We start from the raw sequence: 16895 nt of genomic DNA on the forward strand, positions 1-16895 counted from the left end.
TCATAATGTTGCTTTTAAACAAAAACACAGAGCGGGGTCTGATCAAGTGTATCAAGGCAACCATTGCCTTTTAATCTTCTTAAGGTATTTTTTTGCGTGAAGGTTTGAAACACCTGTGGGAAAACTGTTCATAAGAGCTACCGACCGTGTGGGCAGGTGGGGCATAGTTAAGCTGGATGCTCCTGACACGTGATTTAATGCATTTGTATGACCTTCAGTCCTAGGCATGGTGATTTTCTTGCACTTGCCACTGGACATCAAACAACCTAGCCAGTCAAAACGGGATTATTCGCTCACAATCAATGAGCCAGTAAAATATTATACAGAATAACTGAGGATTTATTTTTTCTCTCTGCTTGAATGATTTGCTGTTAATAGCTGCAGCTGCCACAGATAGGCATATAAATGGGCTTGGAAGTTCAAGAGCCTGCCTGCTGGAATGCCTCGCTTAAGCGAGCATGTGAGAATGTGAGCTGCGATCCGCTCCTGCTGACACAAACTGCAGGAAGAAAAACATGTAAAAAGTTATTTTGCTATTAGATTTCCTTTGGTTGTGTGCTAGAGTTATCAAGGGGCTTCTTTTACTTTACTTGCAGTTCAACCTCCTCGCAGGGCTGGTGTCAAGGAATAAAGCATAGATTTGGGGCTACTTGAGATGCCCTAGAAACAAGGTGATGGGAGCAGCAGCAAAACAAGTGCACAGTGCAAGGGTATCCAAGAATCGGTGAGAACAGGTGGATTTCCAAACTATTTAATACTTGGTGACCTCCTAAGTCCAGGTGATCTTGCTGTTGTGATAAATGTCCGAGGTGGGCTAACTGCAGTTTCTGGCACTAATTTCCTGTATACACAACCCAGAGTAATTTAGGTATGCATGTACAGCTTTGGCTGTAATCCCGCCCAAAGTACCTCAGCTATTCTTAATGGCTGTACTGGGATCGCTTATTGGAGCTATGCCACATACAGAAAAAAATGGATGATTCATGGGGCCAAAAGACCAAGTCATTTAAAATAAAACTTCAAAGACATCTGGCTGATTTCTATATTTAACTGCCTAGTAACAAAGAATTTGAACAGCTGGCCTATTAATTAAGTAGTAGGTACCCTCCTGCAAGCACTTAAACATTCAAATAGCTCTGGTCAGTTCTGTGAAAAGCACCTGCTCTCAGAAGAGGACTCTCTGCTTCAGCTTACAGCTGAAGATTCGTGCCTATACCCTGGGGCAAGGTGGGATATTGCATGAGATCACATTGATTAGGCCTTGGTACCTCCTTGCTAGAGAATTATGTGGCCACAGCTGAGCCACCTAATCCTCTCTTTGTGCTCTGTAAATGGCTACAGAACTAAGCCATGATTCTACTGCTTCTCTCCTCTCCTAGAAAATGCTGTTTTTCTGTCAGGAACTGTGTTGCAGAACGACAGTGACTTAGGTGTTGGAAGAGTCAAGGACAAACTTAGGTGTAACATGCTCTTTCTCACGCGGCTGTGGCAGGCATGACTGAGCTAAGCAGACAAGTAAGCAAACAAAAATAGACTGTACAATGAACTATGGGGCTTCTACCGACACCGGTCAGCCGATCTGTAAACATTAGAGGATGACGGACAGACCTCTGCACCTTACAGGTCACTTTTCCCTTCTCTGTAGGACAATGAACCTTCTACGAGCAGGAAAGCCGATGCAGCTGGCAAGCGTCCTATACTAAAGATGAAGAAAGACGATGCCATTTACCAGGCACTTGGATGTGGGATCAACTTACCATACATCATTTGAATAAAAATAACAGTCCAGGTTTATCCTTGGTCTATGGCCAGTTTAAGGTAATTTCAGTTGGTATTGCTTAACAATTAGTGGAAAAAACCCCCTTGAAACAATTTATCATCTGCTGTATCGTAAAAGCATGCACTTCATCAGTATAGTTTAGTTAAAATATGGCAACTTGAATGGCAGGATTTACAGAAATACCATGATTGCAAGGAATTAGGTAAGGTAGGTACGACTGCACCTATGAAAGATGTTGGAAAATATCTGGATTTTGGAACACTTCAGTGAATATTTTATCAAGATTTTCCATGCATATAACATAAGCAAACATACACTTGCCCTACCTGTTAAGGCGTTAGTGGTGGTTAGTATAGCAGAATTGTGCGAGACCAAAGACGGATCTTGCCCAGGAAAGCCAGATGGCTTTAAGCGTGGAAAGCTACCCAAGCCAGAAAAAAAGAAGCCAATGTATCTATAGATGACTGTATAAACCTTGCCAAATCATTAACAGGCATTGGCAGGGATAGGAAATGTGAAATTGTTTTTCTGTGGTGGGATTTGGTTGAGGTAGAGCGATGTAAGGCAAACTGGCCTTGAGGTTTACAAGCATGCCCTCTTTTCTAGCTTAAAAGAACCACAAATAACAGAAGAAACCGAGGCAAAGACACCACACTCGGGACTCAGCTGGTATTTGGGGCTGCACCCATGTGTGCTGCAGAGGCTGAAATCCCCTCTGGAGCACTGCGGCCCATGTGCCACAGGGTGTATGCTCAGGAAAACAACTTTTTCCTTCCCAGCTTGCTGCAAAATATCCCTAGAGCAGAGTGTTAGCCTCTCCCGCAGCACTACTCTTACACATCTGAGGTGCTTGGGTTTTACCCATTTGTTGTAGAAATGCAACTTCTGTTGGTCTGGTGACAATTTACTGAGCCACTTAGTTTTGTAAACTTCTAGCTGGATCTTCGAGGCATGCTTTAATTATTAAATAAAAAAAAGTTCTCATTAAGTTCTCATTGAGGAAGAATTGTTCCAAGGAGAAATGTATCTTGCTATGAATTTCATTTTGTAAAATGTTACGTTATTCTTTGTGGCCTCTAGAACTCCTAAGAAATGTAAAGATTTTCTTTTTTTCCCCTCTTTAACCAACAGCATTTGCTGCTGTTAATTCTGTTATTCAGGTTATTGATTGACAGTAGCTCCTATCCAGACCTGCTTCCTGAAGATTCTTCAAGAAAGGAATGTTAAGATATGAGGTCGCCTGATGATGTGAATACACACTTCTTCCGAGTCCTCGTATATGTTCACTTTTGTTTATTAACACAAAACGCTAGCATTTATTACTCTGCTTTTAGTCTGGTACCCTAGACGTGCAGAAATCCTTAACAAAACTGGCTACAGGTCTCCTGTTACTGCTTCTATTGCTCCTGAAGTGCTCGGCTGCTGCATCTTACGCAGGGTAGTTTGGGATGTAGCAAGAGAGACAACAGAAATTTCCTCTGGGTCAGATTCCTGACAAGAGATGGTTTGGCTTGCTCTGACACACGAAGTGCCATCAGTTGGTCATCTTAACTACCCAGGCTCTGCCGACTGCAGAGGATTCAGGATTTGATGACAGTCTGGTGACTGTCATTCTCCAGCTGCAGTGTGGTAGTCAGCTGGACTAAAGCAATTAACCACTAAGATTCAAAGCTTTTAAGATGTATTTTGAATTTTCAGTCAGATGTTCCATAAAGCTTAGCTTTAACCTTTCATCTATTACAGGCCATAATAGTATAAACCCATTTGGGTCTCTCAAATGCAGTTTTGCACCAGCAGCTTTATGCAGATAGTATGGAGGAAGATGACCAACCCCCTGCGCAGATGAAGCCCATTAGCACAGGATGCCTCAGTTTTAATAGATCAAAAATAACTCTTAGAAGTCATAGCAAAGAATCTCATTCAGATGCCCCTCAAGCATCAGATATTAGCTGGGCAATGGTCCAACTCCTTTACAGTTCAGGCCCTCTACCTTATGGAAACTGATTAGGGATCAATAATGCACTCTTTAAGGGAGCACTCACTTTAAATAGATCTCATTTTATATAGTACTCACTTTAAATAGATCTGGTCTAGTGGAAGGTGTCCCTGCCCATGGCAGCGGGGTTGGAACTAGATGATCTTTAAGGTCCCTTCCAACACAAACCATTCTATAATCTATGATGATTTACTTGTTGACTTGCAGCTTTACCGCAAAAGCTGTTAGGATATTTTACATATCTGACTCTCCTGTTTCCCTGCCATTCTACAACCCATATGTTTCTCTCCCTTTCCTAGCCCTTCCCTTCCAGATAAAGGGTACAGGTTTTTCCCTCTAGTACCACTTGGGCTGCTTTTAGATAACTTAAGCGCACAAAACAGAAGAACTACTTCCAAAAAGAGACAGCAGATGTACTCTATCAGCTTTGCCAATTCTTTCATTCTGCCGACTCATTCTGCAACGCCTGACACAGCATTGGGACCACTTCAACACTCAGCTATTACTGGTTGGACAGGCAGGCAGAACCCCAACCTTGTCCAAACCAGGATACCTTCTCTATGCTTCTTCCCAGCCTTTCCTACTACGCATGGACCAGCTTGAGAAGGGATCATCTCCTCTGGGAACAGCACACCCACTGAATTACAATCATACCAGGAAATTCTTGCCCCAGAGTACCCACTATATCCAGAGACTGTTTCAAATTACTTGGTTACCTCTAGACTTGGCTTTCTTCTCCTTCTGATTGTAAGAGCCAGAAAATGCAAGGTCAGAGCAGGGCAGCACGAGTGCAAGGCTATGGCTGGAAACAGCTCCTTGATGGGAACCGTCATCATTTGGAATTCCTTCAGAAAATAAAAGCCTGGCCTCAGCTATCCTTCATACAACCTTTAGGATTTAGGCTAGGGAGGTAAAAGACTAAACTGTTAACAGTGAAGCGTGTTTAATAAAAATACTCTCAGATGCTTTGACATAGCTGGAGTTACCTAGAAGCTGTGCAGACTGTAGCACTGTTGCTGAATACTGTAGACAATCTACACACTTCTTCTAGTCACCCTTTGCTAGCAATGCTCTCCCTGGACCTGCATAAAGATATTAATAGCAGTTAATTTCACAGAAGGCTAATGATCATCTTAACTCATGTTAGTGGTGAGCTTTACCTTCTCACTCTACCAGTATTCTGCATGAATGTACTCCTGCTAGACTTTATTTTCATAGTAAACACAATTCTGGGAGAAGCTTTCCTATGCCCTCTGCTGGTTTTCCAAGGCATCCATTTTCAGCTTAGAGTGAAAATTCTTCCTCTAAAATACCAGTAGGTTTCCGCACCTCTCCTCCATTTTCTTCTGACTGCAGTATGATGTACAGGACAGAATCATAGGTGCATACTATACAAATTGCCTCCTTCAGCTTCCCTGTGACTTGCCAAATGACTACTAGTTTTCATTTTTGCTTACTTGCATTTCTTTCTGAACTAGACTGTTCAGGAAAATCAGACCATCTTTTCATAAGCAGCAGGCTGCTTTGAGCAAGTCTGCACAGAGAACAGGAGTTTCCTTTGGTTGCCCTTTCATATCAAGGAGAGCAGCAAACTCCATGCACCTTCAGCCTGAACGAAGGTCAAGACCCAAAGTCCTTTGCCACTGCATCAATTATCTCTTTGTATTTCCCCTTCACTGCCAAGACTCCTTTAACACCTACCTCTAGAACTTTGGCAACTCTACTAGGTTATGCCCAAGACTCTTCCCGGGTAATTGTCCTGTCCTTAACGTAAGTTTTGGATATTCCGCAAGTGTTTTCCAAAAGCTCCAGACTGAACACCACTCTGATGCTCACTGCTGACTTATACTGGTATTCAAAGCCAGTTCAGCAGGCTTCAAGTTAAGATTAAGGTTAGGAAGTCTAACCCTTCTATTTCTACATTTTTGTGGCATTTCATTTTGCTCTATGTGGAAATACAATCTAACTTGTCCATAAGCATAAGACCCTTTAATAGTAATCTCTAACTTCAAAGAAAAAGATACAAGCAGTTCCCAAGGGCCAGATGCTGAGGTTTGACAAATGTAAGTGGGATATACCCTCAGTGCTAGAAACACATACCATAATTGCAAGTTGGGCCAGGTTATGAGTGTAATGAAGGACATGATGTCTTAAGATTCACATAGCCTGAGTGACACACATAGCTGAGACTAGATTCCTTACTTCTAACTTTGACAGTAAAGCCCAAAACCACAGAGCAAACCCTCTAGAATAAATTCAAATGTGAGCTAGATGCAGCTATGGATACACAATGGCAGTAACTCTGCCTTGCCAGGAAAAAGGAGGTACTCATTTATCAACCCAACTTTAATTTAAGATTTTCAATGTGAACACAGCCTTCCTTTAAATTTCTCTCTGCTTCAGTTTTCCCTTCACTCAAGTCTGTACCTTTTTTAATGTGTTAGTCACTTGACTTAGCAAATGCTGTGTCAAATCTATAGTCTGCATTACTGATCAAGTTCTGTCTTTTCAGTAAAAGCTGGAACAGCAAAAAACTTCCAAGGCAGCAGAACTTACTAAAAAACAGAAAAAAAACCCCAAAAAGCAAAACATCACAGACAAATCCACAAAACAAAAATACCTGGCATGCACCTCCATTGTGAAATGATCAGTTTCCTAAGAGTCCCATAAATACACCACTCTTTCAGAAGCACTGGTATGCCAACACAACTACTCTTTCTGAACTTACATCTTAGGAGACTTTAGTGGATTATTTTAAGAGGTCAAAATACAGTGTTAATTGACAAATTCTCCCCCTAGTATTCCCAGTGATATTATGGCCACACCACTCATAGGAGAGGAAGAAAACTTCTATTAAAATCATGCCAATGAAAGCCATTACTAGGGAATCCAGAGTAATCCTAAAACACAGAAGTGCAACTTGACTTCAACCAGTGGCAGCTGCCTTCACAATGAATGGACAGGCAAACAAATCACCATTTTCCTGTGACATACACTTACAGCGTCCAGCACGTTACAGCTCAGGCCTTCACGAGCTAGCCTACACCTTTGTGTGTTACTGCCCACCTCCTTACATGAAGGTCAGAAGAACTGGTAAGGTCACAGAAGCTTTTAACATCTACAACACCAGGACCAACACTAGCTCTGCTGCCTCAGCTCTGGAGCAAGCAGGTTTTCTCTACGCCCGCCTGTAACAGTTTGCCTGCTTAAGTGGAGAGTGTGCCTCCGTTCTAGCCAATATATGTCATGGGTCACTTTCCTTCAATAAGATCATACGAAACACCAGTACTCAATGGGAACAACAAATGCTGCCATCAGTAGTAACTTCAGAGTTTTAATCAGGAAATCTTTAACAGATCATCAGAAATTTTGATTGACATTCATCTATATGTTATGGTAATTTTAAGCAGTTTTTAGGTAATGAAAATTCATTAAATTTAACATAAAACAACTGCTCTGTAAATCATTAATCCAGCCCTGAGCTGGAGCATTAAGCTGGTACAGTCAACTTTTGAGGACAATGTTAATCCTGGAGTTATGTTTTCCATCAGTGCATTTCTTCAAACAATTATCCCTTAACCTTCACAGAATCTCTGCTCTCAAATTTTCACTTCAACAGTGCCAGCCAGAAGTCCAAAACATGCAGTTATCATATCTCTGGCACCACAAGCGAAAACCTTCAATACACTCCATCTCAGGCTCTTAGATCTAGGATCTTCTCTTGGCCTCAACCATTTTGCAGAATTGGAAACCGAAGATACTCAGACAAATGACAATGTCAACTGCCCCACCGAAATGGATTTCACAAAGATGGACAGCAAGACTATGCATGCATCTTTATTCATAGCCATGACTACTTTGCCACATACTCCGTTTAATCATTTTAAGTTAGGCCAACCATCATTTCACCGGAAGAGACAAGCTCCCTGCTCTTCTTCTCATAGACAGGGTGGAACACGAGCATACACATCCCCATTTGATAGGTACCAAGTCCATTTTAATAACAGAATCCTTGACCCAGAAACCATTAAATCCCCCTTCCCCAAACCAGTTGCATGCAGCTCTCCTGGGAACTCAGAATCTGACTTGCACCCGGAAATGCATCTGCTTTGTAGCATTGTTACTCATTCCTGTCTTGAGCATCCACTTTGACTTCATCCTCTGCAGGTACTGCATATCGCGCTGCTGAGCAAAGACTGTCCCTTCAGGGAGAGAGGAGGAAGAGAAAGAGGGATAAATGTCTGTAAACTTACTTACTACTTATAGGCAAACCAGCTAATCTGTCCATTTACATCAGCAGTTAGCTATACATTTTCCTTTCCATACTGGCACACTTCTTTTCACTTTTCTCTTGGGAAAGGCCAGTTCTCTCTGTGAATACCCATGACTGTGATTAAGGGAAAATGTTGTTTTGCATTCCAACATGCAGTTCTTTTATTTCACAAGTGGATACAGATCACATCACTGCTCCCCAACTGGGAAAGTATTCTAACTGTCAAAGAATGGTTTATGTTACATTATTAAATAGCAAGAGTAGTGGTTTTGACAGGCAGAAACCCAACAAATCTTAGGAAGTCACCAAATATCACAAACACGCATGCTAATGAACTGAAGGGTTTGCAAAGAAGCTGCAATGGACTTTTAGACACAAACAACTTCTGATAATGTATTCTGCTTGGGTGTCAGGAATGAAAGGGAACTGAGTGGAAAAAACTACTGCATAAAACCACAGAAATTTGAAAAAAAAATTGACCTATTTAACTGTAGAGTGATGACATCCTAGAACCTTCTCCTCCGCAAAAACCTTACATTGCCACTTACCTGTTTGATTTGTCCAGCCCAAAGCTCTGTACTGCTGCAACACCCGTCCCACTGCTTTCTTATTTTTCACAACAGCCACTGTTCTTGACGGACCAAACCGTTGCTTGTAGTATCTCATTAAAGAACGATGACCCACTCTTGCACCTGTTCAGAGGAGAGGACATCTTATTATGCATAATAAAGCAGCTTCTGAAATGCAGTATTCAAGCGTATTGTGAAAACTGTGGAAAATCCCTAAGCTGAGACATGCTTTTAAAAGGCCCAGAATGTTAAAAACTCTAGGACTGTGAAGAACTCCATGTAATTACTGTAAGAGCTGCTGTACTGTACTCTGCCTTGAAGAAAAGAACCAAAGAGTGCTGTTGTTCAAGAAGGCCTTAGCTCAGACAACAAACTGGCAGTTTTTAGAAAAAATTTTAATTAGGGAAATGAGCAGAGAGGCAATGCTGTTTCAAGTAACCAGGGAGGTAACTTGCTGACATTCAGGAAATCTTCTGTAACTGCACAGTTGGCAGTGCTTTTCAGAATGAAAGGGCTAAGGTCCCCTCATAAAAAAAAACACCAAAACAACAAAAAAAATGCAAGCAAGAGCACCAAATGCTATACAGGCAAGAGTAAGGTTGATTAAATAAATTAATTTTAATGAACTTGTTTACTGAATTAGTTGCCAGCTGCCTCTCTGCAAAAAACCTACAGTAGATAACCTAAGTTATAGCTTCTCCAAGTTGCACCAAAACAAGATACGGAAACTCTTGGAGTATACCATGAGAGTCGCATGTTAATGAAGAGGTAAAGTGGGCAAAGGAACCCCCTGCCCCAGTCCACATACACATTAATGCTGAAAAAGTTGAACTACTTGGTAGCAAAAATAATGGAAGGTGAGGACAAAACCCCAAAGACACTCAGATGCGAAGTTACTTTCTCCCTTGCCAAAGGAAAACACTTACAATAATGACTTATGCTGCAGGTAACAGCTGCAGCTACGAGAAATGCAGAGAAAGTACATCGTTACACAAATCCTATGCCTACCTGAAGGAAGGATCAGCTCCATGGTGTCGTCATCATAATCTAACTCTCTCTCTGGTGGGCGCTCTCCAGGCACCTCCGCATCTTCCCCATCCTTGTGATCAGGGTAACTACTCCTGTGGAAGAGTAGCAGTACATGGTTTATACGTGGTGAGCAGCCACAGCTATCCAGACCCATCGCACAGAAGAACTGCCATGTACAGCTACAGCAAGCCACAAACTGTCACATTTCTCCTACCTTGGTTTGAGAGTTCTTCCTAGTAGCACCCTGCCCTGAACAGAGGCTGAAGACAAGGACCACCCTTCCTCCACCTGGATCTATAACTCAGCACATTTCTGCTGCTGCACACTTAACAGAGACTTACAGTGAAAAGCCACCACTGTGCAGCCCACCAGCTCTGCACAGCTACTGAACAAGCGCTCTGAGAAGCAACACTAAATCCATCTGTCCCCAGAACAGGAGGTATTTCTGACCAAAATATACACAGCTTAGGATAAGTTACAGAAAGTTCAACAAGAGCTCTCTAAATCACAGCAGTCCTGTTTAACTCCAGCTACCTCAAAAAAAAAAAAAAAAAATTCTCAGTAGGTATTAAGCCCACAGTCTGCCTAAAAGATAACGGAAGAGACAGTTACGCCCTTTTATGGTCTTGCTGGTACACCGAAATCTAACTCAGTAACAGCAAATATACAAAACAGAATTCAAAATATATTTTCACGTGGGACCAGCGTTAGTGGTCACAGGAGAGGAGAACCAATCGTGTTGTTATGCTTACATAGAAAAGTGGTGAACCACCTTGTCCTGGTTTTGGCTGGGATAGAGTTATTTTTTTTTTCTAGTAGCTCATACAGTGGTGTGTCTTGGATTTAGGATGAGAAGAATGTTGCCAACACCCTGATGTTTTCAGTTGTTGCTAAGTAGTGTTTATCCCAAGTCAAGGGTTTTTCAGCTTCTCTTGCCCAGCCAGCAAGAAGGCTGGAGGGGCCCAAGGAGTTCGGAGGCGACACAGCCAGGACAGCTGACCCAGACTGGCCAAAGGGGTATTCCATACCGTGGGACATCATGCCCAGTATATAAACTGGGGGGAGTTGGCTGGGGAAGGGGGGGCACAGGTCGCTGCTGGGGAACTAAATGGGCATCAGTTGGCAAGTGGTAAGCAACTGCATTGTGCATCACTTGTTTTGTATATTCCAATTATTTTATTATTGTCATGTTATTAATGTTATTATTATCATAATTAGTTTCTTCCTTTCTGTTCCATTAAACTGAACCTACAAGTTCTACTTTTTTTTTTTTTTTTCCAATTCTCTCCCCCATCCCACTGGGTGCGGGGAAGTGAGTGAGCAGCTGCGTGGTGCTTAGCTGCGCACAACGACACAGCTACACAAAATAAGCATCAGAACCAAACAGGACTAAATTTTAAGAATGAATAATAGTTTCTGATGTAATATTCAACTGTCCTTTTGTCTGTCCCCACCTGTGCTCCACTCAAAGAAAAGCATTCTCACCTAAAATCATAGAAGTCTGCAAATTCCAGGGCAGCATCTCCGTCTGTGAAGAGTTTGCAGTGACTTTTATCATTCATGTGAGCCTGTACTGCTTCTGTAGAGTAGAAGGATTTTCCTTTTTCATTGCACCAGATGCAGATTTTCCCAACACCAACCTTCTCTCCTGCAGAAAACATTGACACTTCTATTGGTCTGAATAGAGCCTCACTAGTCAATAATTAACATTTCTGTGATGTAGGCTTCCCGGCTTGCAGGCAGAAAGACCAAGAAGAGCCTTGAGCCCTTCATTTCCAGAAAAGCCCTGCTGTTCATATGCCTTGACCCTATGGCTCTATCAGAGACAAGTATGTACATTTAAAGATTTCTTATGACAAGGTACGGATCACTATGTATCCTCAGTAACAAATTTCATACTTCCAATACAGTTTTCTATCTGATACTCCAAAACTATTTTATTCTCATCCTTACTTGTAGATTTCAAGGAAGATACACTTTTTCTAGCTTTTAGCAATCTCAGAAGTACTGTAAACTGATAAGGCAAATACTTGTGATTCATTAGTAGGATAGCACAGTTCATATGCACACTTTAGCAACAGAGTTTTGTCCTAAATTTTGTGTTAGCTGAACAACTTTCTCAACATTATAAAACTACATGAGACCTACAGGGTACATGGCCACATTTCCTCAGCGGGGTTTTCGCTCACTCTCCCCAGAAAGCCTGTGGTTGCTGTTCATGACCAAAATACCAAACTAGACAGCGCTCAAATGTTACAAAAAAAAAATCCCAAACCCAAAGCATTTTAAGTCATCTCCAAGTGAAAATAAGCAATAAGAGTATATAATTATCCTGATCAAAGATCAGAGAACATTTACATGCATACCCAGGTATTTGATTAGTCCTCTGAGATCCACAAGGTACTCTATGTCTGGAATGAAGAAACTGTGAACTTTTGTCATATGGGCCACATTTTTCGTGAGAGATCTTGAATGATGGGGACAGAACAAGCAGTCCGTGACTGGTATGGCCCCAACAGCAGAAGAGCTTTCAGCTTCTGCCTGCTCCTCCTCCTCTTCTCCCACACTTTCCATCTCTTCTTCAGAGCCGATGTCTTCATCAGAATCCATATCTTCCCAGTCTTTTAAAGGAAGTTTAAAAAATATTTACTTATATGATTACTTCTCCCAAGCAAAACAAGTCCCAAGTAAGTTAGAAAAAGTTATCATGGAAAATGCTGCATTTTCTATTCTTACAGCTAAGTGCCACACAGTCACTTCCAGGTGCAAGAATATAACATTGCCAGTAGAACGTGTTTCTTTATAAGACGTACAGCAAATCTCAAGTCTGCCCATAAAAAAGTTGGCAGACCCAGTATTCTCCCCCCCCCCCCTCAATTTTCTCAACTATTAACACTTTATTGCTGTTTTAAAGCCTTAAATGTAATTCACCACAGCACAAGAACACAAGCATGGCTGAGTAAAAACAATACAACTGTCAGAATCATGAAAATACTCATTTCCAGCAGTGATTGAGCAGTGAGGGAAAACACACTCCTGTTCATGCTTACATCTTTAACAACAGAGAAGAACAAAGCCAGCTGTCACAGATGCACTAGGTTATGTTATATGTTAGTATATGCCAACATATACTAACAATTTTACACGTTTGCAAGATTACTGCAGAGCTCATTAATGGACAGATGAACCAGCAATCTGACTATACTGCTAGAAGGGTCTAGAAATCTTTTTTAAGGAGTTCAGATCTGGGGCAGTAAGCATTTCCCAGTACTCTGTTCCTACTGGTTCCCTTCCAACCGCCATGTGCAGAGTGTTTGAGAACAGGTAACAGTGCTCCTCAGTGTTGTAGGCTGCTAGTTAGAGACATTCACTATAGGATATAGTTTAATCATTTTAAAAGCCTGACACTGAATTTACAGGACTTGTAGGAAACATTCATGGACAAACACTGAAAAGGAAAATTAACATTCAGAAACCTACTGAGGTTTTAGCATTACAATTTGACTAACACATTAATACAAAACAGGTGCAAGTTGGCTCCTTCTTGAGATGTTAAGATGTATGTTCAGAGGTATAAGTCTCTTCTCCTGTAGAAGAGACTCCCTGCATTGCAACTGAAATTTCACCAGCATAAAACTGCTATAACAGATGTAATAACATGACACAATGGTTTCAGTAATAAGCCTGGCATAGGATGGTCCCACTTCATTCATAACTGTCCCCTTGCTGCAGTTTAATCACCCCACTCAACTGTTCCAATAGATGCGTTTGGAGCTGCACTGTAAACTACAGCACTGAAAGCATCCAGGTTAAAAATAACCCTTTTCTGGGAATTCTGAAGCTCTGATCTTTTAAGTTGTCCACTTTCCAGGCTGACCTTCAACAAAGAGCTGTATCCACACAAGCAGTGACGGTGAAGCACCAGGAACAGGCAGCTGGGGTGGCAACTCTTAAAGCAATTTTAATATAGATGCCAACGTGTTGAGAAGCTATGCCACACAGTGTCAGGCTAAGGAGCAAACTTTGTCCTCTGGTCTTGATTGGCGGAGAAAAACAAAACCAATGCCACACCCACCCCCCTTCAACAGATTAGTAAAGCAATTGATGGGACAACAGCAAATCATCGTGATTCGATTTTGGTTCATCTGTTTTTCAGAAGTAGTTTTAGGGTAACCTTTTATGTTAGCCTTCCTTAAAGGAAACTTCCCCTAGAATTTTACGTGGGAAAAAGCGCTCACACTAGTGACTGTTTATATTCAACCTTCACACACATTAGTATCTTGCCCAACTGGCAGTTCAGACACCAACACAGAGTCCTTGACTACAAGCACAGGCCAACCTTAACTCCTTTGTTAAGCTGAAAATCTAATCAACAGGAAGAGCTTTTGTGATGGAAAATGCTGTACTAGTACAGAAATAGAGGGAGGCTTTTACAAAAAAACAACTACATAGCTTACCCCAAGCTATGTCTTGTGAGTATGTTCATTGCCTTACCTTCTTCCATATCCTCTTCTTCCTCTGCTTGTTGTTTGGCCAGCTTCTTTGCCTGCTGTTCAAACCACTGTACCCGTGGAGGTTTTTCCCATCGTTCTCTACTCTGTGATAAGATGGGGCTTCCCGTAGAAACTGGAGAGCTACTTGCATTACCAGGAGGTAAAGGTGTCTTCTTCGGAGATGAAGATGGCTGAGCTCTGATGGCTTGCTGAATAGCTGCGTTCATTTCATCTTTGTTTACACTCTCCAGGGCCAGTCCCTTTTCCAGGTTCTTTTCATTTAATATTTTCACCTTCTTGCTGACAGCTTGAACAGCTTTCTTCTCCAACTCCAGGTGCTTCTTGGACTTCAAGTGATTCTCGTAGGCATTGAAGGTGGAGAATCTCTTGCTGCAAACTGTGCAGTAAGTGGCAGTGACTTTGTTCTGCTCCTCTGCTACTGCTCTCTGCGCTAGGACTCTCTCTTGGAAATTCTCAGCAGTCACAGGAGGCATGTCAGCAACCTTACGCTTCAGGTTGTATCTGTGCCAGTCAGTTTTGTAATGGGCACGCTGAATGTCAGCATCCTTGAAAGCCACACGGCAAGTGATACAAGTGTAGGTTGCCATTACTAGAAAGCAGGGAAAAAAAAATTATAATCATGCTAATGAAGATAAGTAACAGCCACGAAAAACCCCAAACACAACATCCTGACAGCACCCATGTAAGGCAGCATGAGACATACAGTTCTGGTACAGAATTAAATTTATTAAACACTGGCATTAGCAAACATCTGTGTGCTAGAAGGAGCCAAAGAAGAAAAAAAAAAAAAAGACTTTGATATAGTTATCAGAGATTACTCGTAAGACAGCAGCATCTGAGCATTCCAGCTCTGGGCCCAGCACCAACTGTGCTTGTCAGGTCTCGGACACAGAACGAGAGGGTTCCCAGCCTTAGCAGCAGTGCACTTTTTAGTGAAGATCAGAAACTAAAGGTTCTTATCAAGCTTGTGTTCTGCCAACTATAGGCTTTTGAGGAGACTAGCAATTCCTCCAAAATAAGGGTAAAAAGGGAAAACCTGCTTTCATGCCTATTTTCCATTTTCCACAGCCTTACCAAATAGAAAAAAAACTTACCACATTTAAAAATAAAACCCTCTCTCAGCTATTTTGGAGCAGCACACGCACTGTCAACAACGCTTCACCCCACAGAACTGTTAATCTGGAGATGCAGTCAGTCAAGCCTATATCCAGGGCTTGAAGCCACTGCTACCCTGATCTTCCTCCACTTCCCACCATCCCATCCAGCTGCGTTACTGGGACTGCCACAGGACATCTGGAGGGCAGTGACCTGTGACTGATGCTGTCCCTTCCAAAGCCACACATTTTCTTCCTTTTCAGTGCTTAAAAAAACTTAACCTTTTTTTTTTTTTTTGAAACAAAGTTGATGGAATCTCTTGAATGCTCCAAAAGCAAAGATGAAAAAACCATGATCTAACCAGAGATCCCTATAGCCACTCCCATCTTTTAAGCAATTTAGAAACAAACTATAGTTTAATCTGGTAAAAAGAAAAAAAAAAAAAGAAAAGAAAGAATAATAATGAAAAGAAAAAATAATAATAAAATAATAATAATGAAAATAATGAAATAATAATAATGAAAAGAAAAATAATAATAATAATAATACATGAGGAGGAGGGGGTCTGAAAGCAGGTAGAGGAACAGCAGCCCCTCCCAAAAGCTATCAACAGAGAGAAGCAGCAGTGAAAGACACAAACATGCACAGAGTTGAAAAGTAGTTTATCAAACGTTCTTACCTTGGAAGAGCTGGATTCCAAATGTACTGCTTGCGTTATCTGTAATCGTACCGGGACACAAAACACATTAACAGAAAATAAAGGCCAGGCTACATTATTTGAATTACTGTAAGCATCCATTCAGTGTAACAGATGCTTTTTGTTTCAGAGAAAAACGTGAAGGATCCCAATTGCTCTCTGAAGCATCTCCCCCCACCTGCAGAGCTCTCCATCCCCTTCCCAGCCCAAGCAGGTATTTTACTGCCATAAACCAACCGGCGCAGAATCACGTTTGCTGTCAATCACAGACAGAACAGTTTGAACCGGTTTATTACAGGTGGAGAGCAGCTACACGCTAGGTTACCCTGGGGGCGATTAAAAAAAACCCCCAAACCAAACCAAAACCAGATCAGAGGCAGAGGGATGTAACTGAAAGGATCCAAACCCGTAAACCTTCCTACCTGACTGCCAAGTGGAGAAAAAGGAAAAACAATTACACCGCAAGGATGGGGGCAGGCTCAGGCCGCCGCCTGACGCGACTGGGCCAGGGCTGTCGGGGACACCCTCAGGCCGCGCAGGCCGCCCGGGGCCGGGCCGGGCCTCACCCTCCCCGCCACCCCCGGCGGAGCCGAGCCGAGCCGGGCCGGGCCACCCTCGCCGGACACGTACCTGTAGCCCTCGGTACCGGGAGTCCCTCCGCGCCGCTACCGGCGGAAGCGCCAGCAGGAAGGAAGGAAGGAAGGAAGGAAGGAAGGAAGGAAGAGCCGGGCCCGCCCCGGCCCGCCCGCCGCCGCTCACGCCCCCTGCCGGCGCGGAGGCCCCACAGCTCTCCCTGCTCCCGCCACCCCCGCCTGAAGGGAAGGGCGGGAAAATGGCGGGCTGCGGGGCTGAGGGCTCAGAGCAAGGGGCAGGGTGGGTGCCAGCCCACGGCGGGTTAATGTCGGGAATAAAACACGGGAACGGCCAAACCCTGCTGACAGG

At 42.6% G+C, this 16895-nt stretch overlaps 1 protein-coding gene across 1 annotated transcript; it reads right to left on the minus strand.

The window, feature by feature from the left end:
- Positions 1 to 7090: 7090 nt before the first annotated feature.
- Positions 7091 to 16632, minus strand: ZNF622 (zinc finger protein 622). Its single transcript, XM_049824198.1, has 8 exons — positions 16584 to 16632; positions 15936 to 15974; positions 14142 to 14750; positions 12014 to 12268; positions 11133 to 11295; positions 9627 to 9739; positions 8598 to 8741; positions 7091 to 7978 (listed from the first exon to the last, which is right to left on the minus strand). The coding sequence occupies exons 3-8, from the start codon at positions 14746 to 14748 to the stop codon at positions 7851 to 7853; spliced, it is 1410 nt and encodes a 469-aa protein (XP_049680155.1). The 5' UTR covers positions 14749 to 14750; positions 15936 to 15974; positions 16584 to 16632; the 3' UTR covers positions 7091 to 7850.
- Positions 16633 to 16895: the final 263 nt, after the last annotated feature.

This window comes from Accipiter gentilis, chromosome 20 (genome assembly GCF_929443795.1).
Source record: "Accipiter gentilis chromosome 20, bAccGen1.1, whole genome shotgun sequence".
Taxonomy (NCBI): Eukaryota; Metazoa; Chordata; class Aves; order Accipitriformes; family Accipitridae; genus Astur; species Astur gentilis.

Coding starts and splice junctions, on each gene's coding strand:
- ZNF622 (XM_049824198.1), bottom strand. CDS start 14,748: ATGGCAACCTACACTTGTATCACTTGCCGTGTGGCTTTCAAGGATGCT. Junction 12,269..14,141: donor AGAAGAGGATATGGAAGAAG/GTAAGGCAATGA, acceptor TTCCTTTAAAAG/ACTGGGAAGATATGGATTCT. Junction 8,742..9,626: donor GGAGCTGATCCTTCCTTCAG/GTAGGCATAGGA, acceptor TCCTCTGAACAG/GTGCAAGAGTGGGTCATCGT.